The 17,916-nt window shown below is 43.6% G+C and overlaps 1 protein-coding gene across 3 annotated transcripts; it reads left to right on the plus strand.

Annotated features, from left to right (window-relative positions):
* The first annotated feature begins 1,197 nt into the window (after nt 1-1,197).
* On the plus strand, nt 1,198-14,683 carry SMKR1 (small lysine rich protein 1). 3 transcript variants are annotated; one of them, XM_059171837.1, is made up of 6 exons: nt 1,198-1,247; nt 1,661-1,777; nt 1,906-1,971; nt 6,450-6,727; nt 7,092-7,140; nt 14,183-14,683. In XM_059171837.1, exons 5-6 carry the CDS (start codon nt 7,138-7,140, stop codon nt 14,378-14,380), a joined length of 201 nt encoding a protein of 66 aa, XP_059027820.1. In that variant the 5' UTR covers nt 1,198-1,247; nt 1,661-1,777; nt 1,906-1,971; nt 6,450-6,727; nt 7,092-7,137; the 3' UTR covers nt 14,381-14,683. The 3 variants fall into 3 exon arrangements, with proteins under 3 accessions (XP_059027820.1, XP_059027818.1, XP_059027819.1); XM_059171835.1 differs by lacking the exons at nt 1,198-1,247; nt 1,661-1,777; nt 1,906-1,971; nt 6,450-6,727 and adding an exon at nt 6,763-7,016; XM_059171836.1 differs by lacking the exons at nt 1,198-1,247; nt 1,661-1,777; nt 1,906-1,971; nt 6,450-6,727 and adding an exon at nt 6,763-6,870.
* Nucleotides 14,684-17,916: the final 3,233 nt, after the last annotated feature.

Raw genomic sequence — 17,916 nt, forward strand, 5'->3', positions numbered from 1 at the left:
CACAGCAGCTTCTCAGTGAGATTTTGAGATTGGTGGTAGGGCTTTCTTTGAGATTGTTGAGAATTTCCATAGCTTTCCGGTGAGCATTTGAAACCACGCATTTCAGTGCTTTATGCTGATATTTTCAGTTGTGACTTTCTTGACCTTTTGTGTCCATAGTTCCTCCAGCTCTTCACCTAACAATATTCTTGGTTATATAAAGGCAGTTCTATAAACGAATGAATGTTTTAATGGTCTCTTTTTGTCCCACAAGTAGTTGTGATGAGTCTGAATTCTTTCTCTCTAGGCCTTCTAGCGATGACCTATATTTGCAATAAAACTAGCTGAGACTAAAAATGCCACTGCAGGTCTGGAATAAAAATGACACTGGCATATACAACCATCAGACTTGTGACCTTGATCTCACAAATGCTATTATTCATGAGCTAATTAACCACCTTAATATTCAGGTTAGGTCAAGTATGAACTTGGCAACTCTTTGGTACTCTGCCAAGGTGCTAAGTGTGTTTAGGGTAATTTGCAGAGGCAAAGAAAGTCCTGCCACTATCTCAGAAATACTGGGCATGACCAATTAACATCTGCTTTACCTGTACTATAATTCCAGGCCAGACTTTTCTGTAAGGCTATGACAAAATGTTTTCTGTAATGAAAATGTTTTACAAAATATTATGGAATTTATAAACAACTTTTGTGGTTTTAGAGCAGCTATAGCTATTCTTACATGTATTTAATACTAATACATATTTTAATGGATATTTTATATGATGCTTTTCAACATGAGAGACATCAAATACATATATAAATACATACATAAAATATATTTTAGAATAAAAATATCTACAACATTATTTTATTATCTATACAATACACAAAACTTTTGTTTGCTTTCTCATTTTTTCTCAACCAAAAAAAAAAAAAAAAGGAAAAAGAATATAGTGATATTGAAGAAAATTACCTCCTGTATAATCTCACTACTCAACAAGTGAGCTATTTATATGGTGGCAGCTTAACAATATAAGAAAAATGTGTAATCTCTAAAATAGGATAGAACAAGGGGAGAGATCAAAGCTCTATCTATATTGGCAGAGCATTTTGTACAACAACATGGAAAATACTTTTGGAAATGTTGGCATGGGTGAGTCCTATTGGTGATTTTTGAGAAAGCACATGAGTTTTTTTCCCACTAATGTATTTTCAGTGACCTCTGGTATTCCTTCAGAAGTACTGGTATGGAAAGTTTATAGAAGGTAAGTCCTGAGTTTCTTATACTTTCAAATACGTTTTCAGGTGGTTCTAAGTGTTTGGCTATTCTAATGTTAGCCTTAAAATGTTAAATCTCAATATTTGGAGGATTTTTACAGAAATGTATTCTTGAGTTGAAGAGATCAGAGATCATCTAGGACAATCTCCATCCAACACAAGAATTCCTTTAATTAGTATCAGCTACGTATTTATCTAGCCTCTAATCTTTTCACTGACAGAAATATCACTATGTCATAGATTCAGTAGTAATAGTAATAACTGAAATGTCTACAAAAGAATTAGCTACCTCAAAATACAATCGACTTATGGTATTATTTGAGCCAGAAGAAACATGAATACATTCATGGAATTCAAACAACTAACATTAGCTATTGTACTTTCTTCCCCACTATATTAGTTTCCCAGGACTGCTGTAACAGAAACTGGGTGGCTTAAAAGAAGAAAAATTACTCTCTCACAGTTACAGGGGCCAGAAGTCTGAAATCAAGGTGTCAGCAGGACTCCCCCTTCAAAGGTACTAATCATTTCCTTGCCTCTTCTAACTTCTGGTAGCTTCTAGCTTCATGTCACTCCAATTTCTGCTTCTGTCGTCACATTGCTTCCTCCTCTCTCAAAAGCCCCTCTGCCTCTCTCTCTTCTAAGGATACCTCTGATTGAATTTAAGGCCCATCAGGATAATCTTCTTTTCTCAAGATTTTGCCATATAAGGTAAGATTCACTCTTTTGCAATAAGGTAGTATTCACAGTTTTTGAGGATAAGGACCTGGACATATCTTTTGGGAGGCCACAATTCAACCCACTACACCCACTAACACCCATCAGACATGTAGTAGCAAAACAGATTAATTTTCTCTTCCTTTCTATCATTATTAGAGGTGTAAGGCAAGACCTGAAGGAAGTTATTTTTATTTGAAAGATGCTTGCAGGTATTGATGGAGTCAAAGAAGGTTCAAGTAAGGAAAGTTTCAGGTTGGGGCGCCTGGTGGCTCAGCTGGTTAAGCGACTGCCTTCGGCTCAGGTCAGATCCTGGAGTCCCGGGATCGAGTCCCGCATCAGGCTCCCTGCTCTGCAAGGAGTCTGCTTCTCCCTCCCCCATCTCATGCTCTCTGGCTCTCCCAAACAAATAAATAAATAAAATCTTAAAAAAGAAAAAAAAAAGAAAGTTTCAGGCTTAGGTAGAGGATTGGACATAAAGAAGCAAGTGTAAAAGTGAAGACTATATTTAGGTATTTATAGGTATTTTTGTTAAGAAGATACATGTAAAAGAGTCAAGTAATTTTTCAGAGCACACAATGAAAAATGTAACTTCCCACCTTAGATCCCTGTCTCATTCCCCAGAAGTAATCACTGTAAATATTTTTCTATTTTTTTATCCTTTCAGAAAATTCCCATGATAACACCTATCTCTTCCCCACCAATATATATTTTTTAAAAATTTATTTGACTCAGAGAGACAACGAGAAGGAAAACACAAGCAGGGGGTGAGAGAAAGGGAGAAGCAGGCTTCCTGCCGAGCAGAGAGTCTGATGTGGGGCTCAAACCCAGGACCCAGGGATCATGACCTGAGCTGAAGGTAGATGCTTAACAACTAAGCCACTCGATCACCCCCAATATTTTTTTTTCATACATGGGAGCACAACATATTCTGTCCTATTCTTATTTTTATCATATTTATCCCAGAAGCCTATTTTTCCATATTAATATTTTCTTGAATAACTATAACTTGAATATATTTAATAATTAAATCATTTTCCCTAACACTGCTTTAAAGTATGTTTCAGTTAAGAAGAAAAGGTATAGGTGGAAAGAATAGTGTGTACGCCCACACATGCATGCATGTGTGTGTGTGTGCTGATGGGGATGAGGTCAAGGGAGATTTACTCAGTTCTCATAGCAATAGGCCAAAGCAATTTGAAATATAATTTCCTACCACCAGCTCTGGACATTCAGACTCCGAGATCCTGTAAATGTAATGAGACTGTGCCTGAGTGGGCTATGGGGAGGTTTTTAGGCTGTTTGCTCCTTTACTAATTAGCCAGATTTAAATTTCAAAAAGCAAGAACTTTAAATTTTTACTTTTGCATATTTTATGGAAAATAACCAAAGTCTTTCTAAGGAATTATAAGAGTACAAAAGTCACCCCATCTCTGCTCAAACACCTTTGGTGACAGTGACTTCCTTACTAAATATGACAATACCATCTGTCCCTTTCCCTCCAAATGGAAACATTAGTTTGAACATTCTGTAACTTTTTGTTCAAATGCTTAATGGAGCTGGCAGGACAAAGATCCTCCATGTGGATGCCTGTGAAAATATGTCTTCATGGTAAAATGTGAGATAGTTTACCCAGAAAGGCCATGCAGCATAATGGCTCAGATTGAGGGTGCTTAACCCAACTTGGTGAGCTACTCTCTGCAGGCTCTGTATCTATTGGCTTTGTGAAGAAGGACATGTTCTTTCCCCTCTCTCTGCCTCAGATTCCCCATCTGTAAAGCAGGTATAATACTTTATCTACCTTCTAGGATTGTAAGGATTAAATGAATCGATGTGCATATAGTATTTAGAATAATGCTTGCTAAATGTGAGCATTGAATCGTTATTGATTACTGTTATTCCCCACTCATTCTCTGCCCCCCACCTCCATCAAAGACTACCCCAGCAAGAATAATTAATAGCATTTTAATTCTCTAGACCAGTAATCAGCAAACTGCAGGCCCGGGGCCGAATCTGGCCCACTCACAGGTTTTATACATACAGCCCATGAGCTAAGTAAGAATGGTTTTTATATTCTTAAATAGTTGGGGGGAAAAAATCCATGGAAAAAAAATATTTTATGACACATGAGAATTCTATAAAATTCACATTTCAGTTTCTGTGATAGTTTTATTGGGACACAGCCATGCTCACTGGTTTACATATTGTCTATAAATGCTTTCATTCTACATCAGCAGAGTAGTTGTAAAAGAACACATAAGGCCTGCAAAGCCTAAAATAGTTACTAAGTTTGCCGACCCCTGCTCTAAATAATTTTGTCTCCTGTCCATTCCAGCTGGTCTTTACTGTTCTCCAAAGTTCTCACTGCTGGGGCCCTAGGGGCTGGCCAGAGGAAATTAGCTAAATTATTTTCTCTGTAACTTCCTCTGCAATATTAGAGTTATAAAGGATGGAGTGCAGTGCTATACTATTGAACTTAATGAGATATTTAAAAAAAAAAAAAAAGGAAGAGAGGGAGGGAGTAGAAAGGAGGAAATCGGAATTTTTAAATGCAACTTCTAAGAAAGATAATGATAGAATATTCTAAGTTTGGATGTTCTAAGAATGCATGCTTCAATTCTGGCAATGTTATTTTTTTAAAGAACAGCACAGTTTGTATTACTATTTATAAAGGAGACATAAGGATGTATATTCATAAACAGATAAAATTAAGTAGTACTATTCTTTTCTTTTTCAAGCTTTTTTTTTTTTTTTTTAGTAATCTCTACACGCAACGTGGGGCTCAAACTCAATGACCCCAAGATCAAGAATACATGCTCTTCTGACTGAGCCAGCCGGGCTCCCCACCAGTGTAAATTCTAATGTGAATTTGAATAGTTATTTAAATTTAACTCAGCTTCCAGTTTACACAGGAAGATTTGTTCAGTTCTTATAGAATAAACAGATCTTAACTCCTAAATATTAAATGATTCTTAAGTGGACTGTTATTTAAGATGCATGCATTGTCAATGACTTTTTTATTCTAACAGCAGCCTGTGCTGTGTTATATAACAAAGTCTGTCTTTTCAGCCCCACCTCAGCAGCCCTCCTCCCCTTCCTGCAGGTCAGTGTGAAGCCTTTCTCTAGTGCAAAGGCTGAAGATCCACTTGGGTCAATGGAAAATAGTGATGCCATTGAAGTTGTTCCAATTGTCACTAGACCAAGATGTTCTGCCTGTCTACTGACAAAGTAGCTATCTTGTGCTTTATAGCTTTTTTTTTCCAGGTTTATTGGGGTATAAAAACTTTAAGATATTTAAACTGTACATGTGATTATTTGGCACACATATACATTGTGAAAGGATTACCACAATTAACACATTCATCACCTCACTTTTATGTATGAGTGCCGCCTCCTGATGGCGTGGGAGAAGAATGAGGCACAAACAAGTCAGCTGCAAGAGAATGGGAGCTGGGGGTGTGTGGGGGGTGACAGTAGAAAAGACTGTTACTTATTCCCTCAGACCTTGAACAAACTGGAGAACATAATGGGAACTACCACACTAGTTGTAGGGAAGTAATGATGCCATGTGTGAAAAGTGCTCAGTAAGGTGCTTGACATCAGCGCTCCTCAGTGTTAACTGCTATCTGCAATACGAAATGAACATCTAGTTTAGAATGATGAAAATGTCAAGGGGGAGGATCCGTAAAGGAATTTACAAGGAATACTCGGGCCTGGACTCTTCTTTGGAGAGAGAAGTTAGAGATGACAAAGGGCCAAGAGACTGGGAGAACAGTGTTGCCACTGACAACCAACTGAGCCACTAACAGAGGGAGAGATGCCCTAAGTCCAGAGAATAGTGCAACCTGAAGGCTGGAGCTCAGCTGGAGGCCATTCTTTCTGCTGGGGGCTGTGTCCTCCTGAGAGGTAGTCACTGACATTATCTGATGAGCCATCAGTGAGGAGACATTGAGGCACAATAGCAGAGAGCTAAGGACTGGACTTTGAGATCAGCCAACACTTGAAGTGCAGCAGGAGGGAGACATGACTAAGTGATGCCAGGATAAGCAAGGGGCATAATGCACATCTCAGAAGCAAGTGAGGAGACTTAGAGGAGGAGGAGGGGAAGAGGAGAGCAACATTAACTTAGGCTCAGACATCAAGGAGGAGGAAGAAGGGGCCAGGATTGCTAGAATGAAGCGGGTACTTCTACTGAATCATGGCCATTAATCCATTAGCGTCTCTTACACTGCTGCGGCATACACAAATGAGTTTTACAAAGGCTGCACACTGTGGAGAACAAAGTAAACATCTATTGGGTTGAACTCACAGGTCAGAAGCAGAACCACCCCTATTGTGTAGCCTTACTTAGAGCCAAAGAACCTTTTTTCAGGCCTTTACTCTCTTGGGGCCTGTACCAGGGTCTATATGAACACTTCCCCCTATTTTTCTCACTTCATCCCTCAAAGGATGCATGTCATTTTCCAAAAAAGGTTCTGGAATCTTCGATGACTTCTTCAAGGTCAGCCAGTGAGTGGCGGGGTTCCTAGGAGGTTCCCGCCTACTCCAAGGCCAAGTACCACACCCGCCCGAGCTCCGCCCGGTCCAGGCTCCCAGCGCGAGGCTAAGCTTCCCGTCGCTCCCCGTCACTCGCGGCCGTCGCGCGAGGCGAGGTGACCCAGCTAGTGCGGTGAGGCCGGCAGGGGACTGGAGACGGACTGCCCCGCCGGGCCCAACCGCTGGGCGCCTGGCCCCGGTGTCCTAGCAACAGGTAAACACCGCGCGGCCCCGCCCCCCGCGGCGCGCGCAGCCCGGCGTTTGTGCGCGCGGCCCCGCCGGCGCCGGCGAGCCCCGCGCCCCCCCAGACTCCGGGGCGTGCTGGCCTTGAGTCACGCGGCTCGTGGCCTCGGTTCGGTGGGTGCCCAGGCTCCGCGCGGCGGCGGCTGGGTGGCTGGCTGCCCCCTAACCCCGCCGGGCTCCCCTGAGCGTCTGGGGCTCCCGCGAAGCGTGGCCAAGTCCCGGGCCTGCGACGGTTCGCGGGCCAGTGCGGAGGCAGCCGGGTAGGCGGCAGGGATGGGCGCGGGGGCGCCGCCCCCAGGCGATGCGGAGAACTGGGTTCTCTCTCTCTATTTCAGGATTGGGAACCCATGCCACACTCACCTGCTCGACTGAGGAATTAACATGGTAATACACGGCTTATTTAAGTATAAGAAGTTCCGAGGTTTGCGCTAAATTAGTTTAATACCGTTCTGCCGCGTCGAGGCACGCTTTACCAAGATTTGTTACCCACACGCCTCGAGATGGGCACCTCCGTCTCCTGTCGTTGTGGGGGGTGTCCAACCTAGAGATCTGACACGGGGTGTAAAGATGGCGGGGGAGAGGGGTTGCCCAGGTGGTCTGCGCGTGCCAAGGGGGAGAGAATCAGGCTGAGTCCTCTTTTTGTGAGTTGGTTTGTTTTCGTTCCTTGGTTCTGTTGAGCCACCTGCATAACTATGTGTGTGGGAACTAAGGAGAGGCGGGTACCGGGGCGTGAAACCCCAGAGTGCCTGCAGGGTCAACAGCGACTGGCCTAGGCACTTACCTTCTGCTGCCGCTGTCCTGGGTCCTGTGCAGGATTCTCCTCTACGGATTAGAGGCAGAAAATGAGAGCTGTTGAGACCCAGGTTGCAGGTTCTAAGGAGTGATTCTCTCTTCCAACCTTAGCTTAAAGAAAGGCTTTGGAGGAAATCTTTTGTGCAGGGTACTCTTGAATTTTATGCCCAGGAAGGCTTGCAACTTCCTTAAACTTCCATCTCACCTCTTTGGCTCACAGAGCTCCATCTTCCGCTAAACCACTCCCAACTTCAGTGGGAACTGAATCTCTCCACCAGAGAACATCTCCCAACTCCAGATCTTTTAATCACTACCTTCTCTGCACTTTCCAATGGCATGTTCATTCTCCTGGCCTGGAACTCATAAGCACTACTGTTCCTCAGCCTTAATCCAGACTTTTCGATGTGCTACCTACATCACTACCACCAATGGGTCAAGTCCTGCCCTCCTTACCATCTGCCTGGACTCTGGCCCTATTCTACTACCTCTGTCCAGGGGCTCTCCATCTCTTTTGTCCTCCTCCTCCCCCAGTTTGATGGTTCCAGAATGGCTATGAACTTGTAACCCCCACCCCACGACCTTGGGAATTTCCAGTCTGCTCAAATAGTACCGCTGGGAGCCCAGGGTCACGGGGCCTCAGCCTCTTGAGCTTTATTTACCATATTAACTTCTCTACTTTAAACAAAATGAAACAAAGACACATCCCACGCTAGGCCCACCTTCTTCTTGAAGCCTCCTGCACCCACCCCATCTCAAGATATTGATCTACTTTTTTGCAAGATGGGCCCAGCTCAGAAGTACCCCCTGCTGCTGTATTGCTCCCCAAGCCCCCATGACCTTCTACACCTCGCTTCCAGGGCTTCACATATTTCACCTTGGAGAACCTCACTCCTCATCCCCATTTGTCTCTAGTATAAAAATGTGTTTGGGATGGGATGCCTGGGTGGCTCAATGGATTAAGCACCTGCCTCTGGCTTAGGTCATGGTCTCAGAGTCCTGGGATCAAGCCCCACATCGGGCTGTCTGCTTAGTGGGGAGCCTTCTTCCCCCTCTCTCTCTGCCTACTTGTGATCTCTCTGTCAAATAAATAAAATCTTAAAAGAAAAAAAAAAAGAAAGAAATGTGTTTGGTAAATCTGTGTTCTTCCTTCTTCATATAAAAGCACTAGATAAATATCTCTTGATTTAAATTGTGGCATTCCCCGGGTTACTGTGCATGGTTGGTATTGTCATTTTCGTTCAGAGCCCAGGGAACTGAAGCAAAACGGTTTAATAAAGCCATTTAAGCTAATGGATTCCCACTGACCCTTGGGTAAAAGTTAAACATCTTAGCTTCCAAGGCCTGCAGGCCAGAGCTGCACATTGCCTACCTTCCCAGCCTAAACTCCTCTCACTCTGTGCCCCCGCCATGGTCACTTGGTGTGGCCTCAGCCACAGTGATCTTTTTTGAGAGGTCCCTGCAATTTGGCATGTTCCCTCCAGCCTCAGAGCCTTTGCACAAGCTGTTTGCCTGGGAATTCCCTGCCCCTCAGCCTATAGGAACCCTTCCTTCCTATCCCGAACTAGGCCACTCCCTGTCCAACCTGTGTCATAATGCCAGGTGTCCTGGGCTCTCACTCACAGGAGAGTGAGTAAATCTATGTGTAATTCCTCCCTCATTGGACTGTAAGCCTCATGAAGACGGGAGTCCGGAACTGCAGGTCCTGGTGCTCAGTAGATAATCTTAAATATTTATCAAATGAATGAAGGAGGCATCTTAAAATTCAGAAAAGCAGATATCTACTTTTGGTTTCTAAATCCTGGGACTGAATTGCATCTGAGTTGCAATGTATTCACCCAGCAAATATCTTTTCTTATCTACGAACATGCCAGACATTGGTCTAGGCCCTAGGAATTAAGTGCTGACCTCACAAACAAACTTCTGGCTAGGAAACAAACAATAAACACATGAACAAAATAGCACGATTAAATAGTGGAGTGTGATTGGGGTTGGAAGCTGGAAGGTGACAGGGCTGAGGGGGTGTTGGGAAACCATCCGTACCCCCCAACCTCCACTGCTTGCCTGGAACAGTCCCAATTTATGTTTGTTGAAGTGTCTTGATTTGGACAATAAGATATGTGGTCACCCCAATAATAGAATGTAGACGCAGTATCTGCGAGGGTTTTCCAACTTGAGCAGAGCCCCACACAAAGAGAAGTAACCAGTGATTTCCCTGTGAAGGTCTGCAGGAAGAGGTGGGAGCAAGGAGCCACTGAGCGGGTTCGGGAACTAGAAGAGAGGACAGTGTGGCAGGAGCCAGTGGTCTTCATTAAGGAGTTTGGAGATTTTCAAGTCAGGAGCCATGTGTTCTGAGACCGGAAACAGCCAAGAGCCATGGAGTTGTGTTGAACCGACCTAACCTGCTGAGAAACTCAAAAGTTTTTCACTCACAAAAATTTCTTAACAGATTTATTGAGGCTTAAGTGATGCACAATAAATTGGACATATTTTAATGTACTATTTGATAGGCACGGCATCTGGATGCTCCCATTAAGCCATCACAGCAATCAAGGTGACAAACACGTTGATCACCCCCTGGAAGTCTCCTTGTGCTCCTCTGGACTCAGTCCTTTTCTCTTGCTTCTCTGTGTCTCACTCCCTTCTAAACCTCCCATCTGGGGCAGCTGCTGATCTGCCCTGCTTGTGTGGATTAGTTTGTAGTGTGTAGGAATTTTTATATATACAGCTTGTATAGGTTTTTTTTTTTTCTTTTTTTTGGTCTGGCTTCTTTCACTTGTATTATTATTATTTAAAATTTTATTTTTTTAAGTAACCTCCACACCCAGCGTGGGGGTTGAACCCACAACCCAAGAATCCCACACTCCACTGACTGAGCCAGCCCGGCATGTTGTAGCTGTAGCATTCATCAGCAGTCATTTTTATTGCTGAATGGTATTCCAGTGTATGGTTATACCACAGTCTGTTTATTTGTTCACCCACTGATGGACTTTTGGACTGTTTCCAGTTTTTGGCTAGCACAAACTTACTACGAACATCGCCTATACAAGTCTTAGAACAGATACACACCTTAATTGGCTGGATCACGTGGTAGGTATGTTTTGTTGTTGTTGTTTTAAAGATTTTATTTATTTATTTGACAGAGATCACAAGTAGCCAGAGAGGCAGGCAGAGAGAGAAAGTGGGGAAGCAGGCTCCCTGCTGAGCAGAGAGCCCGATGCGGGGCTCGATCCCAGGACCCTGAGATCATGACCTGAGCCGAAGGCAGAGGCTTAACTCACTGAGACACCCAGGCGCCCTGGTAGGTATGTTTCTAACCTTTTAAAGAAACTGCCAAACCGTTTTCCAGAGTGGCTCTTTCGTTTTAGATTCCCACCAGCAGTGTAAGTGTAAGAGTACCAACACTTGGTAGGTCAGTCTCGTAGGCTGAGCCATTCTAGTGAGTGGGTGCTGGAATCTCATTGTGATTTTAATTGGATTTCCCTAAGGACTTGATGTTGAGTATCTTGTATCTTTTCATGTGCCTGTTGGCCGTTTGTGTATCTTCTCTGGGAAAGTATCTGTTCAAATCTTTGACCATGTTTTATTGTTTGTTTGTTTGTTTGTTTTCTGTTTTATTACCGTGTCTTGAGAGTCCTTTATCCATTCTGGATATAAGGGCTTTATCAGATATATGATTTACAAATATTTTCTCCCAGTCTGCTTTTCATTTTCTTAACAATACCTTTGGAAGAGCACAAGTTTTTCATTTTGTTGATGAATGTATCAATTTGTTCTTTTATGGACCGTGCTTTGCTGTCAGATCCAAGAACTCTTTGTCTAACCTAAGGTCGTAAAGATTTTCTCCTATATTTTCTTCTAGGACTTTTATACTTTTTGGGTTTGGATTGAGTTTCATCTTTTTGCAAATGGATATGCATTGTTCCAGCCCCATTTTCTGAAAAAAAATTATTATTGCTGGATTGTTGAGCATGATGGTCAAGAAAGAGTTCTTGAGACATTTTAGGTGCAACTTAGTAAGTTTATCTAAGTAGCACGGGGACAGGACCCATGGGCAGAAATTGCTGCAGATTTGTTGTACAAAGCTGGTGGTTCTATGCTTAGTGCTCAGGAGGGAGGCACGATGTGTGGGGAGTATTAGATCATAAATGTTTTCTTTGAATTTCTACTCATAAGACCACTTTCACAAGATTAGTCTGGCGCTTATCATTCAGCTCAGTATGAACTATCAGTGAGAGTTAGGAGCAGTCATGAGACCCTTCAAGGATGTAGCAACCAGTGTGTATTTGATCCTTATCGGAACCATGCAGGCTACAGGTCAGCCTTCTGGGCTGAAGAACATTTTTCTGCTTCTATCCCTCATCAATCATCCTTGCGCTATGGAATTACTTTTGCACTTTTGTTGAAAAGCAGTTGTTCCTCTATGTGTGGACCTATTTTTGGACTATTTATTCTGTTCCATTGATCTATTTGTTTGTCTTGACACCAATACCATACTGTCCGGATACTGTAGCTGTATGATAATTCTTTTTTTAAAAGATTTTATTTATTTATTTGAGAGAGAGAGAATGAGAGAGAGAGAGAGAGCATGAGCCGGGCGGAGGGAGGGCCAGAGGGAGAAGCAGACTCCCTGCTGAGCAGGGAGGCCAATGCAGTACTCCATCCTGGGACCCCAGGATCATGACCTGGGTCGAAGGTAGTCGCTTAACCAAATGAACCACCCAGGTGCCCCCCAATAATTCTTGAAATAAGGTAGCATTCGTCCTTTAACTTTGCTCTTTTCCTTCTTTTTTTTTTTTTTTAAAGATTTTATTTATTTATTTGACAGAGAGAGAGAGACAGTGAGAGAGGGAACCCAGGGGGAGTGGGAGAGGGAGAAGCAGGCTCTCTGCCTGGAGAGGAGCCCACATAGGGCTCAATCCCAGGACCCTGGGATCATGACCTGAGCTGAAGGCAGCGGCTTAACTAACTGAGCCATCCAGGTGCCCAACTTTGCTCTTTTTCAAAGTCCTTCGCATTTCCCTATGAATTTTAGAGTCGGTTTGCTATTTTCTACAAAAAGATGAGAACCTGGAATAAAAATATTGAACATTTGTGTGAATTTTAGTTAGCAAACTATTTTAGAGATTAAGACACTGTGGGGGGAGCAGTTATTCCAGATAAGTTGTATGGTTGACATGCAAAAAATTATAAAATCATAAATAAAACCAAGACCCTCAAATCTTAAGAGCTAATGACAGCGTATGTCCTAATACCCTGAGGGGCTCTTTTATCAGGAGGTATGGTTATCGTATGGGTTTTCATATTGTTGTGGGTTTGTTTTTTTTTTTTTTTTTTTTTTTTTTTTGATTTCCACATGAAAGCCAGGCCACTGTTGCAAGATACCTCTCATCTTCATTCTTGGTTTTGTATCTAGGAGTGTATTTCATTTCACTTAATAAAAATGTATTTTAGTGTTTTTAACACATTGACTATGTTTCTCTTTGATTAGCCTGGGACACTTTTAAAGTGAGATGCTATCAACATGGCATCTAGTTTATATAAATATTTGGCCCTTGCAGGTGTTCTTGATAACTTACACATTCTTCTCCTTTCCCTTGCCTAGAAGAAACCTTTCTTAATAATACACATCCATCTCTTACTTTATGGGTGGGTCATAGGACATAGAGAAGTCAACTCCGCTTTGTGTAGCTCTAGCAAAACTTCAGATAGTTTATTCCCATGTTAGGATGGTGCCCATTCCTTTTCCCAGAAGGCACTGGCCTGGCAGCACAGTCATGGCCAGAGCCAGGGTGATACCGGACTCTGGCGGACGCTAGCTTGCACGGTGACCTTGTGGAGCCTCCACTCTTCCATTTTTAAACAGGCATAATGCCTCTCTCCCTCAAAACACAGCTTGGAGGATTAGTGGTGATAAAGTGATGGGGACAATCACTTATTGTTTCCTTCAGGTCTGACACTATACTAAGTGCCTTGTATTTGTCTCAACCCTCATGACTGCTTAATGAGATAGTAACTGCAATGTATCAAAGGCCAAAATATGTGTCGGCATCTGATTATCTAATGTTTTTAATTAAATTTTTATTATAAAAGTTTCCATACACACACAGAAATAGAGTAGTATAATGAATCCCCATGTATCCATTTCTCAGACTCTGAAACTGTCAGGATTTTGCCACATTTGCGTCATCTGTCTTTTGGGGGGAAGAAGGGGAGCTTCAGTATTTTAAAGCAAATTTGAGACCTTCTTGCAGATTTTAGTGTGCATCTCTGAAATGTATAAACATTTTCTTCCATGACCCAATGCCATTATCACATCTAACAAAATTAATAATTCCTTGATATTGCCAAATGTCCCTGATTGCCTAAAAATGTCTTTTTGCAGTTTGTTCAAATCAATGCAAACAACGTCCACATGACCATTAGATTAGGTTGGGTTTCTTTTAATCTGGGTGCTTAATACACTTTCATTGAATTAGATCACACGTGACTTCTCACGCCGTGCAAAAATGTTTTGCTATTGTTACAGTTTTTTCTCCTCAGGAGTCACTTTTCTTATGTTCAATAGGAAATGCTTGAGATTATTTCAGGATTATTAAAAACTGACTTATGCCGTGTATGTACTTGTCTTTGAAAGCCAGGTAAAGGGAAACGAGGAAAAGGCCGAGGCAAGTCTGGCGGAAAGAAACCGAAGAAACCGGAAGTGGACATCCTCAGCCCAGCCGCCATGCTGAACCTCTACTACATCGCCCACAACGTTGCCGACTGCCTGCAGCTGCGAGGCTTCCGCTGGCCAGGTGCTCCCAAATCAAAGAAAGGGAAAAACAAGACTTAATAGCATTTCACAGAGAGCAGAACTTGGGGACAAGAAATCAGGATAACACAACTACTGCAAGCAAAATAGACTTTACTGAAGACAATTTGAGATGCAAACCAAGTGGGCTTTTCTGTGGTAGTTAGTGATAAAGAAATGCATTTTACTTCCCAGCTAAATTCAGCCAGAGTTAGCCAGTTTGCTTTTTCCTAAGTCAAGGGGGCAAAAAGTCTGAGTAAACATTCCACCGAGCGTGGTGGAATTGAAAGGACTTTAAAAATTATTATAATTCTGGGTCAGAATAAACTTTGTTCTCAAAAGGCAGTTCTAGCCTGCATGTATTTTATTTTGCCTAAACGGGTTTGTTATGTAGAAAAGGCATGCCTGGGGTACCTGGGTAGCTCAGTTGGTTGAGTGCTGGACTCTCCATTTTGGCTCAAGCCTTGATCTCAGGGTGGTGAGTTCAAGCCCCTGCCCTGGGCTCCATGGGCTCCATTGCTGGGCGTGGAGCCTACTTTGGGGCGGGGGGAGACATAGGAAAAAGCACAGGATTTGCTTCTGAACCTTCTCTTGGGCACTATTTGCTTTCCCCATCTCTTTCAGGAAAAATAATGACTACTTTGTTTCTAGAATTTTCTTCTCAGCAGTCTGATTCTTGGCTGATTTTAATGAGCCAGGGACGCCAGTGGACATGAGCATCAGTCCTGCTGTGACCTGAGTAGGGCATATAAACAGATGACTCAAAGGAGCTGACAGGGGACCATGTCCCGTTGCCGGGAAAGAGAGCAAATCGGCATACATCTCTCCCCTCTTTCCATTTCACTGGACTCTCCTCCACACTTTTTCTCCATGTTTACATCTTCCTTCCACCTTCGGCAGGCTTCCATTTAAACGTGGCTGAGCCTGAGGTATGGACCTGGTGCTAGAAACTTGCTGTGGGCATTCTGCTGCTCTTCCGTGATCTCCCTAGTCTGTGGGAGACATGTAAGAGACGAAACTGCAGTTCTTTCTCTTCAGTCCAAAAGGCCTAAAAGCCCCAAATATGAAACTTGGAAGCAAAGACATTTTGAAGTATAAACACCATCTCTAAATCACTTAGCATACAGAACACCTTTTCTGCTCTGTGTTCCTGGCATGCCGCACCACGTTCCCAGCACGGACACCTGCACCGTGGTCTCAAGCCGCAGCTGGGAGCCCGAAGCTGGTTTCTCTAACGCAGCACCTGTCTGGGATGATCAGCTTGCCTGAATTATTTCTAATGATGCCACGGCTTGCTTCGTGAGGACCTCAAAGGCTCGTGGAGCATGCTAAGAAAGGCTGCAACCTAAAACTCGGAATCTCATAAGCATCAGAGGAGAAAAGGCAATCACGCGAATCCTTGTACTGGAGAAGTGGGGGCGCTCGCACCGCACGTGAGTTTGTTGTAAATGACGTTCCTGTAGCTGTGCCATCTGTGCGGACTCTGAGACCCTGATTAGTTGCCAGAGGGGCCCTGGCTCACTCAGGTAAAGGTTGGTGCTGCTCTTAACCTGGAGGAGGGCCCTCTTGGTTCTCTGTGGACAGGCTTTGGGAAGGGAACACCCCTGCCACAGACACTCCTGGGACCAATGCAAGTGGTTTATGTTTAGGAACACACTAACTCCAGTTCAGCCCTTCTCAAACTTGAGCGTGCTGCATGGTGGCTGGGGCGGGTTGGAGGGTCGGTCAAAGGGCAGAAGGGTGGAGGGGGGAGGTGACCTTCCTGCTCACAGCCCCTGCCCCAGCCAGGTTCAGATGCTGGAGGACGCCTGGGGAGGAGCTCCGCTCTAGTTACTGTGGCCTAACCAGGTGCCAGAACGCTTGTTGAGTCTTTCAGCTTGTAGGAGGTCTCATGCCCTCCTCAGCCGTGCTTGGTTCCAGAGCTGGTATCTGAGCCCTGATGCTTACTGGAACTCTGAGGGGTGGGATTTGCAGAGCTGTTTCTGATCTTGTCCCCAGCATGGAGATGTCATCCAGGGAGACATGCCAGGCGGCAGACATTTAAATAAAGGCTAAGGAGATCATCTGGAAGTGGATTTCTTCTCTTGAGTTTGTTAAATGATGAGCAGAAAGGCTAGTCAGCCCTGGAATAGAGGAAGTACTGATCTGATCAGTGGGGGCACGGTTGATACCTAGCAAAGGAGGCTGATGCATGGGTCCCATCATGACGGAGGGCAGTCTCTTTCCCCTTCGATGGAGTGTTTGCTCTGTTATCATGAAAAAGACACTGCAGACCAAAAATCCACAAAGAACATTACTGGGAAGTTGAGGAAAAAATGAATGTAGGCTTTAAAATAATACCGTATTGATGTGGATTTCTTGGCCATGATAATCTTATTGTGGTTATATGCCAGAACGATCTTATCCTCAGGAGCTGAAGTGTTTCAGGGGAGGGGTAGGGGTGATATATGCAACTTACTTTGAAATGTTTCAGGAAAAAAGTGTGCATGCGTGCATGTATAAAATACATATTTTAACATGTTGCCACATTTGTACTCTCTATGTGAAATACACATACATGCATATATAATATGCTAGAGAGCCACAGATTAACATTTTGCCACATTTGCTCACTATGATTACATATATATAGGAAATATATATGTGTGTATTTACATATGGTACATATATATATATACACTGTATTTGCACATGCAAATTGACAAAAGTTTCCTGAATCTAGGTCAGTGGTTCTCCCCAGGGGGCTATTTTACCTCCTAAAGGACATTTGGTGATGTTGGAGATATTTTCGGTTGCCCCAGTCAAGGGGATGCCCCCAGCATCTGTTGGTAGAGGTCAGGGAAAGCTGCTGAAGACTTCACAGTGCTCTGGACAGGCTTCCGCAACAGCAGATTCTCCAGCCCCAAATGTTATGGCATCAAGGTTGAGAACCCTGGTCTACGTAAAGGGTCTGTGTGTTCACTGTACTTTCTTTCAACCTTTCTATAGGATTGAGATTAAAAAAAAAAAAAAAGTATTTGAGGAAAAAAAGGTGAGAGAGAAAAGATGTGTGACAGAAAGGTGAGGAAGTGAAGGAAAAACATAAGCAAATTCTTTCCAAGATCTCGTCTATAAGGGGATGAATCACAGCAAGGGGAGAAGAAAGCACTCCCGTCAACCACACTAACCCTAACCGCCCCCCTCATCCCATGAAGAATTATCCTGGGTGATCATGTTTAGTAATACCTGGCCAGTAGTAACACTACTCCCTAAGGCACAGCTGGTTGGACCAGCAGAGGCTTCTGACCCCTGACAATTCATCCACTGGCTGCTACGAGGGAGGCTGGTCTATTCCAAGACCAGTGGGTCCATCTGAGTCTCCATCCTACAAAGACCCAGAGGACCAGGCACGTAGGAAGCTGACACTTGAAGGAAGCATGGAAAGAGACCATGAAAGAGCTGGAGCCTCAGGGGTCCCCAACAAGCTGAAGTTGCAGAAAAGCAGAAACCTATGCTCAGCAGAGCTTGGGCGGCAGAGGAGAGAGGTGCAGAGCCCAGAGGGAGGACATGGTTGTGGCCCGGATCACTTCTCCCCTTCT

The sequence above is a fragment of the Mustela lutreola genome, chromosome 4, assembly GCF_030435805.1.
Source record: "Mustela lutreola isolate mMusLut2 chromosome 4, mMusLut2.pri, whole genome shotgun sequence".
Taxonomy (NCBI): Eukaryota; Metazoa; Chordata; class Mammalia; order Carnivora; family Mustelidae; genus Mustela; species Mustela lutreola.